Source organism: Phalangium opilio, unplaced genomic scaffold (assembly GCF_054372755.1).
Source record: "Phalangium opilio isolate 3A_F unplaced genomic scaffold, DU_Popi_V2 ptg000017l_1, whole genome shotgun sequence".
In the NCBI taxonomy this organism is placed as follows: Eukaryota; Metazoa; Arthropoda; class Arachnida; order Opiliones; family Phalangiidae; genus Phalangium; species Phalangium opilio.
Window position 1 is genome coordinate 6,093,308 of NW_028324151.1, and position 19,661 is coordinate 6,112,968.

At 36.0% G+C, this 19,661-nt stretch overlaps 3 protein-coding genes across 5 annotated transcripts; 2 read left to right on the plus strand and 1 right to left on the minus strand.

Annotated features, from left to right (window-relative positions):
• Positions 1–260: 260 nt before the first annotated feature.
• wkd (TBC1 domain family member whacked) lies at positions 261–6,426 on the plus strand. Of its 2 annotated transcripts, none has more exons than XM_089866611.1 (9): positions 261–432; positions 523–769; positions 860–959; positions 1,045–1,152; positions 1,874–2,161; positions 2,781–2,855; positions 2,932–3,046; positions 3,897–4,051; positions 4,137–6,426. In XM_089866611.1, exons 2-9 carry the CDS (start codon positions 636–638, stop codon positions 4,248–4,250), a joined length of 1,089 nt encoding a protein of 362 aa, XP_089722737.1. In that variant the 5' UTR covers positions 261–432; positions 523–635; the 3' UTR covers positions 4,251–6,426. The 2 variants fall into 2 exon arrangements, with proteins under 2 accessions (XP_089722737.1, XP_089722738.1); XM_089866612.1 differs by having other exon boundaries at positions 550–769.
• RpL23A (ribosomal protein L23A) lies at positions 6,270–8,064 on the minus strand. Its single transcript, XM_089866614.1, has 4 exons — positions 7,907–8,064; positions 7,313–7,610; positions 6,463–6,709; positions 6,270–6,370 (listed from the first exon to the last, which is right to left on the minus strand). The coding sequence occupies exons 1-4, from the start codon at positions 7,935–7,937 to the stop codon at positions 6,356–6,358; spliced, it is 591 nt and encodes a 196-aa protein (XP_089722740.1). The 5' UTR covers positions 7,938–8,064; the 3' UTR covers positions 6,270–6,355.
• Positions 8,065–8,497: 433 nt separating this feature from the next.
• Positions 8,498–19,372, plus strand: dtn (transmembrane protein 132C dtn). 2 transcript variants are annotated; one of them, XM_089866594.1, is made up of 9 exons: positions 8,498–9,155; positions 9,217–9,607; positions 11,064–11,555; positions 11,623–11,790; positions 11,872–12,076; positions 12,145–12,491; positions 13,545–13,638; positions 13,710–14,132; positions 14,987–19,372. In XM_089866594.1, the coding sequence occupies exons 1-9, from the start codon at positions 9,029–9,031 to the stop codon at positions 16,571–16,573; spliced, it is 3,834 nt and encodes a 1,277-aa protein (XP_089722720.1). In that variant the 5' UTR covers positions 8,498–9,028; the 3' UTR covers positions 16,574–19,372. The 2 variants fall into 2 exon arrangements, with proteins under 2 accessions (XP_089722720.1, XP_089722721.1); XM_089866595.1 differs by having other exon boundaries at positions 13,548–13,638.
• Positions 19,373–19,661: the final 289 nt, after the last annotated feature.

Sequence of the window (19,661 nt, forward strand, 5' to 3'; positions counted from 1 at the left end):
CCTTTCATAGAATATGAAACTCCTATAATATTGCTCCATAGTGGTAGATTGCTTTCGGAAATATAAAACAGCATTATAAAATTTCATTTGTTTAGATTTATTTGATAGATAAAACATAGATAATAAAGATTATGGATAAAGGAGGCAGTGATTTTAATGATTCACTTCCAAAAATAATCACTTTAATATCAGATTATTAAATTAAATTTAAAGTATTTTCGACAAAAGTTCATTCAGAGAATTTTTCCCGTTAGGTAGCAGCACATGATTTGTGTAAAAAAAAAATTAAAAATGGAGGAAGTAGTAGGTAAATGTTTACGTATTTTATCAGTCTTAGTTTGATTTAATTTGACAGTTATTTGAAAAATAGATGTAGTTGATAGTAATTTACATCGTTAAAAAGTAAAGTTTCCTAATTTCGAGCTTTTACTTGTAAGTAAACTAAAGTTAAGCCTTTATAAACTATAAATAAATTAAAATGACCTTCCACACCTCCCAACCCAATACTTACCATTACCAAAGCCTCTTTCAAAGCAACGCCTTTTATAGACCTAATTTGGATATGTTGATTTCATCATTAAATACCATGAAATTCCTGAATTGATAATCAAAAATTGGACATATCCATCTAAACAATGGCAAGTTCGTGCCCAGATGACTCTGTGTACGACTCTGAGAGTGATTGTAGTAGCGTTATAACTGCCTATAATGGTTGTACACCGGATAAATATGGCTTCATCGGTGGATCACAATACACCGAACCAGGAGTGTGGGTGTTTAAAATATAGCCCATCCCAATACCAACCATTTTTTGCAAAAGAAAATTAATTAACAAAAATAACATTTAATTTAATTTTAGCGAAAAAGAAATCCCCGTTGAAGTATTACGTAGGCGAGAGCTTAAATGGCTTGATATGCTTGAAAATTGGGACCGTTTTATGTTAAAAAAATATAAAAAGGCAATGGCAATATTATAAAGCTTGTACTTAATTTAAGATAACCAACGTTTTTAATGTAAATTAAATTAAATAACTAACAAATTAGGTAAGAGACAGATGTAGAAAAGGAATCCCACCTTCTCTTAGAGCTCGAGCTTGGCAGTATTTATGCGGTGCTAAATTTTTCACTGCTACTTATCGTCATAAATTTTTGGTATAATTTTTTTTTACTAAAGAAGATTCGTAACAGGGTTCATACAAACCTGGAATTGAAAACAGGGAAAACCTGGAAAAATCAGGGAAATAGTTGACAAAAACCTCAGGGAAATAAATAGTTGACAAAAACCTCAGGGAAAACTCAGGGAAATTTAGAATTTTTTAGTAAAATTCAGGGAAATCAGGGAAATTTGCGTCAAACAAGGGGCCGAGTAATTGAGCAAAATGTTTGTGAACATTCCCTCCTTAGGATTAACATTACACTATACTTTGGAGGCTCGTAACTCTGGTTCTACTAGAGATACGGGGATGTCCTTTGAGTATGTTATAGTCCTATTTTCCCCCCATCCAACCATACTAAAGACTTGGGACTAAGACAAACTGGGGCCGAGTAATTGAGCAAAATGTTCATAAACAACCCCCTCCATAGGATTAACGTTACACTATACTTTGGAGGCTCATAACTCTGGTTCTACTAGAGATACAGGGATGTCCTTTGAGTATGTGATAGTCATATATGCCCCCCCCCCTCCCCTTCGTTACCATTGGCTCCATAGGATACTCCATATACGGGGAAAACCCTGAAAAATTCAGGGAAGTATATGGGGAAAAACCTCCCATAAATCTCAGGGAAATTTGTTTTCCAAAAGTTGTATGAACCCTGATTCGTAACAAGACTGTAATTAATCTCTTGATATATGTTAATTGGAAATAAATAGGAATTTGATTCCCAACCCGGTGATCCCAAAGTTGTAGATGACATCAAGAAAGATCTACATCGTCAATTTCCTTTACACGAAATGTTTGCTAATCAAGAAGGCCATGGACAAGCGGACTTGTTTAGGATTTTGAAAGCGTTTTCAGTTTTTAATCCCGCTGTTGGCTATTGTCAAGCTCAGGCTCCGATAGCCGCTGTATTATTAATGCATATGCCAGCCGAACAAGCATTTTGGTGTTTGGTTGCAATTTGCGAGAAATATCTTCCGGGATATTATAGTCCAGGACTTGTAAATGATCTATTATAATTTTATACACGCCCCCTAACATGGATGAAGGATGCGCGTGAGGAAATTTGTTTTCACTCTACAGGATAGGCAACTCCCTATCTCGGGCGACAGCTTATTCTGTATATATACTCTGTTACAACGTCGGTTGTCAGCACGCGCAAAGCTAGGTCTCTATGTAACGTAGCTTTGTACGTGCTGTCAAGAGACAAAAAACTTCTTCAGGATTTAAAATATCCGCGAGTTTTTTAGCTCGAGTGCACAGACCTCTAGGCCTTAGTTTCAAATGCGTGTAGTAGGCTGTAGGTAATTTCACACGTATTTGAAACTAAGGCCTAGAGGTCCGTGCACTCGAGCTAAAAAACTCGCGGATATTTTAAATCCTGAAGATCCTCAAGTTTTTGTCTCTTGACAGCACGTACAAAGCTACGTTACATAGAGACCTAGGTTTGCGCGTGCTGACAACCGATGTTGTAACAGAATATATACAGAATAAGCAGTCGCTCGAGGTAGGGAGTTGCCTATCCTGTAGAGTGAAAACAAATTTCCTGACGCGCATCCTTCATCCATGCCCCCTAAGAATTGAAATCCTTATTCTTTAACATTACATCTGTATCTACAGGAAGCGGTACAAATGGATGGGGATATTATTTTTGGTTTACTTAGAAGCGTTTCTTACCCTACTTATAAACATTTTGTAAGGTTTTTTACTTTTTTTCTAGAGTTTTTAGTGTTATTTATGATGCTGATCTAATTCTTATCGAAATTTACAGAAGAAACAAAAAATTGAACCAATTTTGTATATGACAGAATGGTTTATGTGTGTTTTTTCACGTACTCTACCTTGGAGTACAGTTTTAAGAGTTTGGGATATGTTCCTATGTGAAGGTATATCTAGCTTAGCTTTTTTCTTGATAGGGTTCATACAAATATCTGGGAAATAAATAGTTGACAAAAAAACTCAGGGAAATTTCGAATGTTTTCAGGGAAATTTGTGAGGTTTGAGTCAGTAAGTTTGCTCTGAAAGGGTTGATACATCTATAAAGAAACCACTCCTGTTGGAATTACTTCATATATGGGGAAAAACTAGGAGAAATATAGGAGGGAAAAACCTGGGAAATTCGGGGGAATATAGGAGGGAAAAACCTGGGAAATTCTGGAAATATATGGGGGAAAAACCTGGGAAATATATGGGGGGAAATTCTGGAAATATATATGGGGGAAAAACCTGGGAAATATATGAGGGCAAATTCTGGAAATATATGGGGTAAAAACCTGGGAAACATATGGGGGTAAATTCTGGAAATATATGGGGGAAAAACCTGGGAAATATATGGGGAGAAATTCTGGAAATATATGGGGGGAAAACCTGGGAAATATATGGGGGGAAATTCTGGAAATATATGGGGGAAAAAACCTGGGAAATATATGGGGGGAAATTCTGGAAATATCTATGGGGGAAAAAACCTGGGAAATATATGAGGGCAAATTCTGGAAATATATGGGGGAAAAACCTGGGAAATATATGGGGGAGAACCTGGGAAATATATGGGGGGAAAAACTTGGGAAATATAGGGGGAAAAACTTGGGAAATATAGGGGGGAACTCGAGGAAATATATGGTGGGAAAGCTGAGGGAAATCAGTTTCCCAAAAGTTGTATGAACCCTGCTTGAACAGTCAGAAACTTGCAATTTTGCAAAACATTTTTGAGATCAAATATCATTTTATCCTAAATAGGCGTAAAAGTTCTCTTTCGCGTGGGTCTAGTCTTGATAAAGCAACTTTTGGGACGCCCGGAAGTCTTAAAAAAGTGCCCTAGCATTTACGAAACCTTAGAAGTTTTGAAACATCTTCCGCCTGACGTTTGTCACGAAGATTTTATAGTTGTACAAGTCTGTATCATAAAAAACCAAACCAAACCGACCAATGGCAATTTCAATTTCCTCATTCTTAATATCTTCAAACATACCATTCCAGAGCCTAAGATTACCATTGTCTGATAGCGATATGGAAAAAGAACATCAAAAGCAAGTCTCAAAACGTAGACAACTCAGGGAACAAAAAGAACGAAATCAAAGTTCTAGCCGTTAAAAACTATTCACGAGTAAACGTAAAAAAAAAAAGAAGAAACCCCCCAAAAAATTGCGAGCCTAAAGTGTTTTAAACAAAAAAACAATGTGCCTTGAAGAGTCCAACCATATTTAGGGGCATGATAAAGTCACACGGAAAAAAAATGTTTATAAGTAAATACTTTTGAGTTTTTTAACCCATTTTTTTTTGTCCGTGAATTTAAACAAAGAATCAAATCATGCTTTTTGCAAATTAATTAAATTAATTACACTTTTTTTTGTAGAATATCGAGAAAGTTGATTTGTATTTGTATTTGTGTTTCTTTAAGTTAAGTTATTTCTTTTAAGTTGAAGTTTAATTGTATTTTTTTTTTCTTTTTCTCGTTAAAAAGGATTATGAACTTAACAAATTAATTAATTAATTAATTAAGATATACTTTATGTTAAAGATTAATTAATTGTGCTTATTTAATTAAATTAACATTTATGATTTATTGTTAGTTAACCCCCCAAAATATAAGCTTTAGTTAATAGTTATTTTATGGCAGCTAAAAGAAAAAAGATTGAGATTATTAATTTAGAATTATTAGAAGTTAATTAATAACTAGAAGTAAACATTTAAAAAAACTGGTCTAAAATATTTTTTTCCCGCAATTAGGCCTAGAGTTTTTTTTTAATTTTAATTAATTGGAGTTTTTTTTCGCAATATTAATGCTTAAATCTAGTTATTATCAGCTTCTAATCATATTTAGTTGCTTAAATAATATTCAATCATTAATTACTAAATTATTACTTTCATTATGATTAAAGTAATTAGGCTATATTATTAATTAATTACCCACTAATATTATTATTATAATTAAATAACCATATTATGAAATTGTAAAATTGAGAGAACGAACTGTCACTTGACTATTAATTATGAAACAGCCAATTATACAACACGTCAACAACCCACAAAGGTATTATTATTATAATACCATTAACATTAACCAATTTCAGGAAAAAAGAATCATTTAATAAAATAAATTACTAATATATATATATATAAAACTGTAGGAGAAATTAAATCAAATTAAGAAGGACCTGGTTCGTCAATTTTGTACCAAAACTAATAGAAAAACCCCCAATTTGATAAATTTTCAAGAGAAGTAACGTTACATTAGAGTAAAGAAACGTTTCTTCTCTAACAATTAAACCTTATTTTGACTCTTTTAAAGCTTGCAAATGAATTAAAGTAAAGCTTAATGACTAATTAATTATTAATTTTTCCATTCCATCTTTTAAATAAACTTAACTATCTATTCTAACAATTGATAAAACCATAAGTTCATAACTTATCTTCGAAGTTAAGTTATGAACTTATGATAAAACCAAATGTGGATGAGAGGGAAAGTATGACAATGGCCATAGAGCCTGTGTTAAAAAACGCAGGCGGACATCAAAGTTTCGCCAATAACTATTTAGTTTACTTGTGACTGATGGACTTGCAAACTCGCGACTGAAAGTAGTTCAGACATTTATGCTCCTTGGTTTAAAGATAGCCCACTCGATCACGCGCATCACGACGCAAGCTGCTCGCGCTATAGCTAAATTACCGAGATTTGTTTTAAACGTATCTATAGTTTTACGCGCTCTTCTATTGCTTCAATAACCTTACCTAAATCCATATTATACCTTCAAATACCTTTTAAAACATTACCAGCTACTCTGTTCTGACTACAAACACAATTCGAGGAAGTTCTAGCATACACAATAGCAGACGACGGTAACCGCGAATTAACACAAGACCTATTTTAAGGGAGTCAACAGGCCCAGTATAGCTACGCCAATAAAACGGTTACCTACGGTGAAACTCTGATGACTCGCGACTCGACTTTTGGCCATTTTCATACTTTTCCTCTCATCCACTTTTGATAAAATTAATTAATTGCCCCTCATTAATCTTATATATTCTTCTAAAGTTGGTTTTTAATTATAGTTTTAACAAACTATCAAGTTTCAAAAAGAAACATAAAAAAGCAAAAGACAACAGCCAACATTCCTTTCAACTCTTTTATTAATAAAAAACCAAACCAAATTTTGGTTTTTTTTTTATTACATTTTATAGTTTTTTCTTTTCTTTGTTTATATGATACCGATCTACAAAACAAAAACAAAAATGATTAAATTGTTAATAAACTGTAATTAAACTTCAATTATTTTATTTTATTAATTAATTAATTAATTTATACCTTATTAGCAACATCCAGAGCGTCGTAATCGGGAGCTAATCTAACGTAGGCCTTCTTTTGACCATCAGGTCTGATTAAGGTGTTCACTTTGTGGACATCAATATCGTACAATTTCTTGACAGCATTTCTGATTTGGGGCTTGTTAGCCTTCAAATGAACGATGAAGACTAATGTGTTGTTGTCTTCGATCTTCTTCATGGCAGATTCCGTCGTAAGTGGGTGTTTAATGATGGCATAGTGGTCTAGTCTGTAATAATACATTTGTTAAGACTATTTAGGGTAATATCATGGATAAAGAATGCGCGTGAGGAAATTTGTTTTCACTCTATAGGATCGGCAACTCCCTATCTCGGGCGACAGCTTATTCTGTATATACTCTGTTACAACATCGGTTGTCAGGACGCGTAAAGCTAGGTCTCTATGTAACGTAGCTTTGTTCGTGCTGTCAAGAGACAAAAAACTTGAGGATCTTCAGGATTTAAAATATCCGCGAGTTTTTTTAGCTCGAGTGCATGGACCTCTAGGCCTTAGTTTCAAATACGTGTGAAATTACCTACAGCCTACTACACGTATTTGAAACTAAGGCCTAGAGGTCCGTGCACTCGAGCTAAAAAAACTCGCGGATATTTTAAATCCTGAAGATCCTGAAGTTTTTTGTCTCTTGACAGCACGTACAAAGCTACGTTACATAGAGAAATATATTTGCGCGTGCTGACAACCGATGTTGTAACAGAGTATATACAGAATAAGCTGTCGCCCGAGATAGGGAGTTGCCTATCCTGTAGAGTGAAAACAAATTTCCTCACGCGCATTCTTTATACATGGTAATATTATGGGTTTTATTTATTACCTAGGCCTCTTTGGAACACTCTTCCTTGGGTATTTGGGATGTCTCGGGAGTCTCAAGGTGGTTGGACGTCTGAATTGAACAGCTGTCCTAACCTTTCTTCTCCTTGTTCCATGGGCTCCCTTTGTGATTTTCTTTTTAGCAATTAGAGCCTTTGCCTTGGCCTTTTGAACAGAGTCAGTCTTTTTGACTGGTTTACTTTTCTCAGCTTGTTTAGGTAAGGGTGCCTCCTTTTTTGCCTTAGCCACTGGCTTTTCAGGCTCTTTAGCGGGTGCTTTTTCAGCCTTAGGAGCTTTCGCGGCTTAAATTTAATTTTAAAAAAGTTTAATTAAACTTATGCTTAAGATTGAAACATATTCATGCAATTTCATCCATCAAATCTTATTATTTTCTCTTAGTTTTAATATAAAACCTTTGTTTTAATTAAGTTAGTTAACTATTTAAAGTGATGACCAAGGCTTAAAATGAGCCACATGGCCGTTAGTCCTAATCATTTTTGATAATGTTACGACTACAATATTGCCAAAATGCATGGTTTTTACTTATATTCTTTAATTTAAGCTTATTTTATTCACAATTAAATTGATTTTAATTTACCTTTCGCCGGTTTCTTTGCTGCAGGAGGCATTTTCTTCAACACGCCGACACGTTTCACAAAATTAGGAGAAGAAAATGGTGGAAACAGGAATGAAAGGGAGAGGGGGTGAAAATGGCGGGGAAGGAAGCTCGCTAAAGCAACAAGGATGAATAAAACCTTACCAAACTAAAAATGCATTATAAATATAATTTCTCCACTTTAAATTGTAAAAATTCCTCACTAACAACTTAACTAGTAAATTAGATTTAAGTGACTATTTTTAAATGAGAATCTTAGCCATTTTATGTTCTCAAATTAATATGTTTCACACTATGTTCGAATACTAATCTAGGGTACATGTATATTTTCTCCTAGGTATAAATAGGGGAGGGTATTTTTCAAAGGGGGGAGAACGATCCCACGTGACTTTTTGACAGGGGAAGAAATTTTATTTTTCATCTCCTCCCTTCGATACCGTCAATAATTTGCCAGCTTCCTATATAGTGACAGCCAAAATGTGTCTTTTATCCCTGTTTCTACGTGAAAGTCAAAATAGAAAGTCAGTATAACTTAGACTTTAGGGTAATTATGCTACGCTTTTAGGTTAAATTGACGCAAGATTTTAGTCGCATCCGCGCAAGACGCGCATGACACATGATTCTCAGTGTCAGAAGAAATCTTTTGTGGATAAGATGACTTTGTTAGTGTAATTTATATTCCCGGATTTATAATTACAATTTACAAACATTTCTTAGCGTGGTTAAGAACCTTCGTGTTAATTAGTTTCCGGCTAAACTAGTTTATAAGCTACGATACAGAATTTATTATCTGAAATGTCTGTGTCCGACAACAAATCCTCAGGCCTTGCCCTAGGAAAGAAGGGATAGGTCATCTTTGTGTGTGGATGACAAAGTGACCAAAGAACTGCCCCGTTATAAAATGATTGTCGCGAATGCGTAATAAACCTTTGTAATCGGTTATATGGATTAATACTAGTTATTGCGAGAATTTAGCTGACCAAATGCGTCAATTTGTGGCTGTAGAGGCTCTTTGGATGTTATATTGTGACTTTTGTGGATTGTAAAAGAAGAAGCCAACTGACCCTGAATATGTATGGTTTCCATTGATTATGTCAACTGGATATGAATTTCGAAACAATAAATAAACGTTACTGTGGTACATTGAAAACTCCTCTTCCAGTATCGTTTAAAAACGATTTTAAACACTTCAAAATGATGTATTTATACATTTCCTTCATGGCTGTACTGGGTAAGTTGAATTGCTCAATGTCCTGAGGTTAGGGTTGAGGGTTGTCCTGTCTGTCTTTTAGGTTTGGTAGCATCAGTTGATGTCAGTTTGGACCATAGAGATGCAGGCTTCTTTCTGAGATTCCCCCCTTCAACTGAAACTCGAACCCCCTCCTTTGACTCTAGTACCAGTGAAAAATTTACACTTTTATACCCTTCTTCATCTGTGACTGTTCGGGCATCATATGGCCCATTTTACGTCAAACAAACTGTTCTTCCCGCTTTATTAACCCCATCATCATCAACATTTTCGACTAATATCACCGACGACGCTGACCAATGGGAACCCAGTGGTGTTCTCACTAATGGGAATCAGTTACCATCACCTATCAGTACTGATTTGGAAATTAGTGCTCATCTAGTAACTCATGAAATTCAACGGGATCGACCCGTTTTGAGAGTATTATTTCACAGGTTAGATCAGTGTTTTTACTTCTAGCAATGAGCTTCGTGTCAAACTGATAATTTTGGATTTCTGGTTATACACCGTTTTCAGACTAGGAGGATTGATACCATTTACACCAGGAGTCCTGGCTACTTTTTATTGCACTGTGTCCACCAAGTAGCCTGACTTCCTGGTGTAAATGGTATCAACCCTCCTACTCTGAAAACTACGTGTACACTGTTTTCAGACTAGTTGGATTGATACCATAGGCCTGGCTACATTGTATTGCACTGTGTCCGCCAAGTAGCCTGACTTCCTGGTGTAAATGGTATCAATCCTCCTAGTCTGAAAACTACGTGTACACTGTTTTCAGACTAGTTGGATTGATACCATTTACAACAGGAGGCCTGGCTACTTTGTATTGCACTGTGTCCACCAAGTAGCCTGGCTTCCTGGTGTTAATTGTATCAACCCTCCTATTCTGAAAACTATCTTTATACTGTTTTCAGACTAAGACGACTGATACCATTTACACCAGTAGGCCTGGCTACTTTGTATTGCACTGTGTCCACCAAGTAGTCCGGCTTCTTGGTGTAAATGGTATCAACCATCCTAGTCTGAAAACTACGTGTACATTGTTTCCAGACTAGTTGGATTGATGCCATTTACCACAGGAGGCATGGCTACTTTGTATTGCACTGTGTCCATCAAGTAGCCTTGCTTCCTGGTGTAAATGGTATCAACCCTCCTGGTCTGAAAACTATCTATACATTGTTTTCACACTAGGAGGGTTAATACCATTTACACCAGAAGGGCAGGCTACTTTGTATTGCACTGTGTCCGTCAAGTAGCCCGACTTCCTGGTGTAAATTGTATCAATCCTCCTATTCTGAAAACTGCATATACATCGTTTTCAGACTAGGACAACTGATACCATTTACACCAGCCGGCTTGGTCACTTTGTATTGCACTGTGTCCACCAAGTTGCCTGGCTTCCTGGTGTTAATTGTATCAACCCTCCTATTCTGAAAACTATCTTTATATTGTTTTCAGACTAAGACGACTGATACCATTTACACCAGTAGGCCTGGCTACTTTGTATTGCACTGTGTCCGCCAAGTAGCCCGACTTCCTGTTGTAAATGGTTCAACCCTCCTAGTCTGAAAACTATCTGTACATAGTTTTCAGACTAAGTAGCATTGATAACTTTTACACCAGGAGGCCTGGCTACTTTGTATTGCACTGTGTCCGTCCTGTAGCCTGGCTTCCTGGTGTGAATGGTGTCAATCCTCCTGGTCATAAAACTATTCATACATCGTTTTCAGACTTAGAAGGGTTGATACCATTTACACCAGACGGCCTTGCAACTTTGTGTCCGCCAAGTAGCCTGGCTTCCTGTTGTAAATAATATCAACCCTTCTACTATGAAAACTATGTATTGGTTTTTATAATGATTTTTATGACACCATTGTCATAACTCATTAGCAACAGGGTGGCAGACCCAAAACCACATCAACATGTAGAGGACAAGGGAGCATACTGTGTGGCCCTTTATGTCCATTATCGATCTGAACATCTGATGTCAGTTTGTAGCCTGAGTGCTAGCCGGGACGGAGTTTGCTTAGGGGAAGTGGTCTTACCAGCAACATGGTGGCCTTCCTTAGAATCCAACATTTGGAAAGCTTCTAAACAGCAGAAGTCTATGGTTCGAGTGGAATACGCTCTGCTTCAAAGCCCTTCTATGGAATGCTCTGATACTTCACTCCCTGTAACCGCGCCGCCTAATGTTCAAAGCATTTACATTGCCAACGTTTCCTTATCAAGCATGCATGGGAGTTACGAAGAAATCAAAAGTGACGATGTCATTCGAATTCTCGTTCCCCAAGGACCAGTTTATCCTCGGTCCAAAGTTTATGTACCTGTCTATTTGATGCCTAATCTCGCTTATCCAGTGGGACTTTATGTTTTTACTATCAGGTACAACGCCAAATGACATCAATCCCATATTTGATGGGTGATAGTTAAAATTTGAATTCTTTAAAAGGGCTCGGGTTAAAAATGGTTTAAGAATTCTCGGAGCTCAAGTAGCTCAACCATCAAAGTGGAGGATCTCTTTAGATTTTAAGTCCAAAGAAACTATCGCAACGGTGACTGCTTTTGTTAAAGATGTTAAAGATAACAAAGATTTCCCTCCTCAAAACATTAATTATTCGTACGTTAATTACGTTTTATTTGGAACATTGGTGTGTCCTCCCTAGAGTTTGGGTTGATTTCTGGGTCCCTAACATTACAGGCAAGCCCAAGAGGTTTTCTCTTGGCTCTTTGAAGTTGACGAAGACGCGGGTTACCATGATTCCGGTCGTATTGTGTGGCAACTTCGTTACACTTTAGATTCTAGCATGGCTGAGCAACATAATTTTGATGATTCTAATCCAAAGCTAACATCGCAACTTGACATTCAAAAAGACGATGTTCAAGCTGTTTTACCCATTGCTAAAGTACGATACTTCAAACCAGTCCCAAATACTGTTCAAGCTTGAATAATTTGAATTGTTTCAACACGCAGTCTACTCAATTGTTGAATACTGCCGTTTTGACTGGAAAACAAGTGTCTCAACCTATGAAGGTTTTTGTCGTCAGTCAAGCTGGGAAAGTGGGCGACGTGACGTTGCAATCTTCGTGTCACGCCGCTGATGAATCAATTTTAAAAGTCTCTCCTTCTTGTACATCGGTGTATTTGGACGGATCTGAAATTCGGGGCTCTCAAAACGCTTCAGTTCTCGTAAAATATGGAACATACACAGGGCAGGCTCATTTCTTGGTCTGGATGCCTGAATTGCCCTTAGAAATTCGGCTTTCCGATAACAGACTGAGCCAAATAAAGGGATGGAAAACACCTAGAATTCAAAGAAGGTAGGTCGGAGGTCAATCAATAATCATTGATCGTTATTCCATTATATCAGAAGAATATAATAAAAAGCGGGCGGGGTAATTGTAACATGATTCTTCCCAACATTGTCTAAACATTATAGCAAGGTTACTAAACTGAATCACATACGCGATAAACAGTTCCGTCATCATTAAGTACTCTCAGGGATAGATTTAATTTTAGAAGTAGGAATAGAGAACAGAGTAATGTGGGCGCGCGTCAAAGTCCTGGAACCCCTTCCACGGAACGGAGGGGTATGAAAGAAAAGGCGGGTCATAGCGACAGAGGTAAAAAGGAATTTCGTATTTTTCGCCGTCCCCGTCAGCAACGTCATCCAAACGTAGTTTAAGTGAGCAGCCAATAAGATAATTTGAACTTTCCGCTACGTGTTGGAGGAAGGGGATCTATACTGGGTGGTCTATGAGTCGGACTGAAGTAAATACTAACCGTTCTCCATTCCTACTTCTAAAATTAAATCTATCCCTGGTACTCTATTAGCGCGGCTTAACTATTTGCCAAGGCGCATGCGCTTGTGCGTTTTTGTCCCCCACGTCAAGACAATCACGGTTTGTGGGTGGGTTGATTGCCGAGGATTTAGTACCAAACAGTTAAAGAATTCACCTTAGCACGGTGCGATGACGCCCATCTGAAGTTTAATCAGAGAGAATTTAGAAGGGGAGTGGAAGGGGTGGTTTGGAATGTAGCGCAACGTCGTCTGCTAAACGTTATCTAGGCAGGTCGATTTCCGGTATGATGCGTTTGTAATAGATAGATTTTAGAAACCGTGACCGGAAACTCGCCTACCCCAAAAAGCTCAACGCGACATCTTGTTCGGGCGTCATCACGTTTAATAGAGTCAAAGGGGGGACCTTCCACTCCCCTTCTAAATTCTCTCTGGTTTAATGAGCGGGAAAGTAAACGAAAATGGTTGATCCTGGGAAGAATCATGACGTTATATAACAGAAGTATTAAGAGGCTACAGAGTGTCATCCTTCTTCTATTATCCCCTTCTGATTATAATTGTTTTTTGAAACTAGTAGAAAATACCGAGCCAGTCCCAGTAGTTCTAATTCTGCGGGAACTCCCTCTGATTCAAGTGCTAAAAATGTAATACGTTGGGATGATTCGGACGTAAGAGTTTTGTTTTTCAGTTTCCGGTTAAAGATATTGAATAAGCGCTGATTTATCGCGTTCCTTACAAGGATTTGGATGTTGTTTGTCGTCTTCGATACCAGCAAGCGGAAGTCTTTGTTTTCACACGATTCTTCAGTGTTGATCACAATTCGGGGCGAGAAGCTTACTTGTTGAACCGCAGAGTGGCTCTAAGGGTGACGGAATTGGTATCACCCTTTTTGAGAGTGGCCGATCCCAGAATAGCTTCTTTGAAAGGAAGTATAGTTCAAGGACAAGATAATGGAAGAACCGAAGTTCAGGTTCTCTCCCCTATAACTGGACGAGTTATCGGAGCTCGCGAATTCCGAGTTGGTTCTGATAAAGAGACTGTCACTCATTTGGAAGTGACAGTTGTGACGGGATTACATTTGGCAGTATTTCCTGATGATTCAATTCCTAATGTGTTTACTGCTCAGACTGCAATTACTCGAAGGCTGACTTCTCAATATCAGGTTTGTTTTCTTTGAACGCGAACATACTTTCTTATCTCCTTATTCGAGTTTCTTCCTAAAATGTCGGGGATTTAATTTGTTTTTTCCTAAAAACGTCGGGATTTAATTTGTTTTTTCCGAAAAACGTCGGGATTTAATTTGTTTTTTCCGAAAAACGTCGGGGATTTAATTTGTTTCTTTCGAAAAACGTCGAGGATTTAACTTGTTTCTTTCGAAAAAGTCGGGGATTTAATTTGTTTCTTTCGAAAAAGTCGGGGATTTAATTTGTTTCTTTCGAAAAAGTCGGGGATTTAATTTGTTTCTTCCGAAAAAGTCGGGGATTTAATTTGTTTCTTCCGAAAAATTCGGGGATTTAATTTGTTTTTTTCCGAAAAAGTCGGGGATTTAATTTGTTTTTCTGAAAAAGTCGGGGATTTAATTTGTTTTTTCCGAAAAATTCGGGGATTTAATTTGTTTCTTCCGAAAAATTCGAGGATTTTATTTGTTTCTTCCGAAAAAGTCGGGGATTTAATTTGTTTCTTCCGAAAAATTCGAGGATTTTATTTGTTTCTTCCGAAAAAGTCGGGGATTTTATTTGTTTTTTTCCGAAAAAGTCGGGGATTTAATTTGTTTCTTTCGAAAATGTCGGGGATTTAATTTGTTTTTTCCGAAAAAGTCGGGGATTTAATTTGTTTCTTCCGAAAAAGTCGGGGATTTCGTTTGGTATATCAAACCATGCTTCGAGCAATATGGGCGCGGTATGATGAAGTGAGCTCTGGTAAACACCTTAAAATGGTCATGGATAAGCAGGAAAAGTCAGGGAGGGCGTTTCAATATAAAAATTTCGTCCGAACCCTGTTATTCTAAACTTTCAGGAAGGTTTACTCGACGTCAGACTTCATTTCTCTGACGGTACCATCACCCCATTGGCTGATATTTCCCAGTCTGATTACCATCTTTCTGTGGATTCTTTCGACACTGGTATAGTGGCTTTCGCTCCCGTGACAAACTCTCACCATCCACGCGTGATCGCTATTGGGCAGGGGAAAGGGGAATTGTTGCATATCTCCCTTGAATTGGCTGAAAGATGTCAAAAAAGGCGAAGCCAACCTTTGGCCATGGCTTACGCCTACATCGAGGTTGATTACAGTACGACCGCTCGTACCAACCTTCAAAACGACGCTCATTTCAAGCTAATGAAAGCTGGCCTTGACCCCAATGGGAAATTCGGGGGCGGTCGACAAAAGAATCTGATTAACCAGAACGTAGATGCGATTTTGTATCAAGACGCTCTGAATGGCAATGTCCGATACCACGAACCAACGGTTCAGGCCAGGCAAAATCTAGCTCACGGCGGGAATGGTAACCTTACTCCCTTAGAAATCACCATGTATTCGTTACTGGGAGTTTTTTGCATCGCCATTTTCGTCATCGTCATTACTTGCACGGTGTTCGCTGTTAGATACCAAAACAAGCGCAAAGACGTGCCGACTGTCGAAAATGGGGAGTCGGTGGCTCACGCTCATGATTGGGTCTGGCTAGGGAGAGCTACTTTAGAAAGGAACTCCGTTAACACTCAATGTTCGCAAACGCTGATGCCCATGTCCGACTTTAACGGGAATGGACCCCAAGTACCTCCTTCAAGCTCAACACTGTCAAATTTGAAAGGATCGCGAGCCACCACCCTCCCTGAAAAGAAAAAGGCAGTCTCTAGGATGCATCGAAGTAGCAACATATCCTTCCCTGGTTCGGAAATAAGTATCAGAATCACGACGAACCCTCATCAATTGGGCAGCAACGACGAAGATGAAGGAATGTGGAGTGGTTCCACCATTACTAACAATGATAAGGAAACCACGCTTATCGAAGGGGGAACCGTCACAAGTTTGACCAATCACAATGCCTTCAACCTGCCTTCGGAAGTCGATTTAAAGAAGAAAAACAACCAAGGCACAACAACAACAACCAACCTTTCTAAAATTGGTAAAAGCGTTCGTATCCACCCTAATCCTTTAAACAAGGATCTGGATCCGAAAGACGCCAGGAAAACCAAATTTTCAACCTTTACTAAATCAACCTCTACTCAAGTTACGCCTCCTCCTGTACCGCCTCATCGTAATTCGGCTATTTACGCTTCGCAACAGAGTAACAACGTACCACCCCCAGTTCCGCCACACGCCCATCATCCCCAAAATGATAGTAATCCTTTTGCTTTAGCATCGACTTCGGCAAGTCCCGATTCTTCGTCCGACCCTTCCTCTCCTCCTAATCAACTACAACCGCAACAACCGAGCATGGAAAATGAAAACGCCAAACAAATGAGGGAAATTCTACGTAACGTTAATTTAACCGATAACCCTTTACTCGCTAACGGAGATATGGGATGGGAAAGCGTCTCGAAAGGTATGAGTTACGAACAGTTAATGGAGTACTTTGTTAATTTGAAAGAATCCAACGCATGAATTACTCTCTCTTCATCGAGATTTCGGGGGACAACAAAAGGTAATTAATTATTTAATTATAATATACTATCTCTCTCTCTCGCATCTCTTCGTAAAGAAATATTCCTTAAAAGAATCTCTGTTTTTTGAGTCTCACTTAAAATAACATTAACAACAACGCAAGTTTACACTCTCGAACACAAACCGCAGAAATATATATTGACGTATATAAAAAGCTTTTTTATTAAAGCTTAATTTTTCTATTTTTTAAAGCATACATACATACATAAATATACGGAATGTGCAATATATGCCATGTTTATATATATATATATATAAAAGGAAAAACGGTGCCCAAAATTTTAAATATAACAATTAAGGAAAAAAGAGCATTTTTTAATTAATTAATTAATTCGTTTATATCGTTAATTACACTAACAGGGTGCTATTAAACGTAAAGTTAAAGGCTTTTTCACACTCACTTAAAATCAATATAAGCCTGAAATATAATATATATGAATATATTGCGTCACCTTAAAAACTATGCGTAATATTATATCAATTTAATTGTTTTAATTTTTTTGGCCCGAAAGTTTCTACGAACGTAATCTCATGAAATTAACCAAAGTTAGCGTGGACAAGCTTAGATATCGTTTTAATTTATGATATACCCTTTTTTAGTGCAATTCTTTCTTCTTTAGAATAACAAGGAAATTTAGCTTTAGTTTAATCTAATTTTAATTAAAAATAATTAGCCATAATCTAGTCAATATATGATATTACCGTGTGAAAGAAAAAACATACGAAAAGTGCTACGTCCCTTACCCTTATCGCTACTGCAATTTTTCAAGTCTTTAGTGCTACAAATGTCACTAATATACACTTTAGTGTAATGATACACATTAGCAAATAATGTTTAATGAAACTTTATTATTAACCCTAACTCCGATAGGCCTAATTCCCTAAATTCCATAATTTTTAATTTCTTAAGTATTAAACATTCCTATATATCGACCAAAATAGTTATTATAATATGTTTTAATCATCATAAAAGTATAATAATTAAAAATAAACAGACAAATAAATAACGCAGATATGAGGAAAATAAAAGGTTACACCCGCGAGGTTAAAAGGTCAAAGCTTCGGCGTAAAAAAAATCTCCGGTTTACGAGAAATTAAACCAAAAAAAATATGTACATAATTATAATAATGTACTTATTATATGTACAAAAAACGGGTATAGGAGCGAAAATGGTTGATTAATTATTTCCTCCCCACTTATTTCTTAATCAATCAATTATTTAATTAATTTTTTAATTAATAGCAAATTTGAAATAATATTTCAAATTGTCGTTAGGTTTTTCCGAAACCTTTTTCCTAACACTTAAAATAAAAATAAACCCGTTGAAATTATTACAAATCCTTCCTAATCCTAAACCTAACCTAAATCAAATACTCAATTTTTACTAATTGCCATATTTACCCTCTCTTTAAATAATCTAGTACATTACATGATAAAAAAACAAAGACTTTTTGAAAACGAAAGCATTTCAAATATACGATAACATTTGTTAACCCAAACATTAATTACGTAGTTTTTATTTAACGTTGCCATAATCTTTAATATGCAAAGATTTTTTAACAGCTACAGTGCCTCTTCAATTTTAAATTAATAATCCAAGGCTGCTTATAGTTGGTGTTTTTTTAATTAAAACCAAATATTTTTAATTTTAATAATTAAACAAGATCTCAAATTAACGCGTTTTTAGTACGTTTTTTTTTAACCTTTTTATTTTAGAAGGGTTTGAACAAACCAAATTTATACACTACTACTACAACTACTACTACTACTAAATACACCGTTTAATTACATACCATATACTCTTTTTTTACAATTAATTTTTTTTAATTAATTAGCTTTTAATTTTTGATATATTGTACATATAAAGAGTGTTAACCCGAGAGTTCAATGTAAATAAGTGTATTAACAAACATAACCGCAGTTTTAGAAGACCGTAAAAAATACAAATGAATACCCGAGTTTAATTTTAATTTGCGATAAAGATAAAATAATTAAGCAACAATATTAAGAAATTAATACGTCAAAACCCCCCCCCCGTACTAATTAAGAAAAATTTGCCCCAAATTCGTAAAATTAAAAAAAATATCGAGATAAATGTGAAAATTAACATAAAATTTTTGCATTTTACGAGCATGATGGAAATGATCACTAGTAATACTTAAAATTTACTAAAAATAGGCCTATAAGTACTTAGCCCTAAACGTAATAGCGAAAAACATTAAATTAGAATTAGTAAAAACAAAATACATAATTAAAAGTAGTAATATCGTTAGATGATACAAATAGAAAAATAAAACATAATTATTTATAAAAATTCAATTTATTATAAAAGAATAAAAAAAATGACGTGAAAATATTTAACCAAGAAAAATTGTGTGTAAAGAAAAAAATATATATATATATTTATTATAATTTTTAGCGTAGTTACGTAATTACACTCTTAATTTTTAAAATTAGGTAATCAATTTGTTTTTAATTATAAAGTTATGCAATATACAAACATGCATAGGAGTACGGTAGAGTAAAGAGTGAAATAAAAAAAATTTACATTAAATTTTGTTATAAACAAAAAAAACAAGAAATTAAATGTTCATCCTAAGACAAAAAAAAATTACAGAAACTAGTCGTATATACTGTAACAATGGAACAAAAAAATACAAGACAAATGCATATTGTTGTCATGTGCTTTGTAAGTGTTGAAAAATTATCAAATTAAAGTCATGCCTACGAACATGGAATATTCGATTTTATTAAGGTATTTTTGAAAAAACGATGTGAAACGTTATTGTGGTGTTGTCCAACTTGTTATGAAAGTCAGGGTGAAACTATAGTAGTGGTGATGTCCAACTTGTTTTGAAAGTCAGGGTGAAACTATAGTAGTGGTGATGTCCAACTTGTTTTAAAACTTAGGGTGAAACTATAATTTAAGCCGTTCCCATCCCAGCTTGTTAATTTTGTTCTCCGTTTCCTTGATTCCTTCCCCCATTTCTGATGCTTCAGAGGCAATATTTAGTGAGTGTAGATGAA

Excerpts from the sequence above, each read along its gene's own strand:
- wkd (XM_089866611.1), top strand. The coding sequence starts at position 636 with ATGGCAAGTTCGTGCCCAGATGACTCTGTGTACGACTCTGAGAGTGAT. Across the intron at positions 2,162-2,780 it reads GATATTATAGTCCAGGACTT|GAAGCGGTACAAATGGATGG; the intron begins GTAAATGATCTA and ends CTGTATCTACAG. Across the intron at positions 2,856-2,931 it reads ACCCTACTTATAAACATTTT|AAGAAACAAAAAATTGAACC; the intron begins GTAAGGTTTTTT and ends CGAAATTTACAG.
- dtn (XM_089866594.1), top strand. The coding sequence starts at position 9,029 with ATGAATTTCGAAACAATAAATAAACGTTACTGTGGTACATTGAAAACT. Across the intron at positions 12,077-12,144 it reads CTGTTTTACCCATTGCTAAA|TCTACTCAATTGTTGAATAC; the intron begins GTACGATACTTC and ends TTCAACACGCAG. Across the intron at positions 12,492-13,544 it reads ACACCTAGAATTCAAAGAAG|TAGAAAATACCGAGCCAGTC; the intron begins GTAGGTCGGAGG and ends TTTTGAAACTAG.
- RpL23A (XM_089866614.1), bottom strand. The coding sequence starts at position 7,937 with ATGCCTCCTGCAGCAAAGAAACCGGCGAAAG. Across the intron at positions 7,611-7,906 it reads AGCAAAGAAACCGGCGAAAG|CCGCGAAAGCTCCTAAGGCT; the intron begins GTAAATTAAAAT and ends ATTAAATTTAAG. Across the intron at positions 6,710-7,312 it reads AGTGTTCCAAAGAGGCCTAG|ACTAGACCACTATGCCATCA; the intron begins GTAATAAATAAA and ends GTATTATTACAG.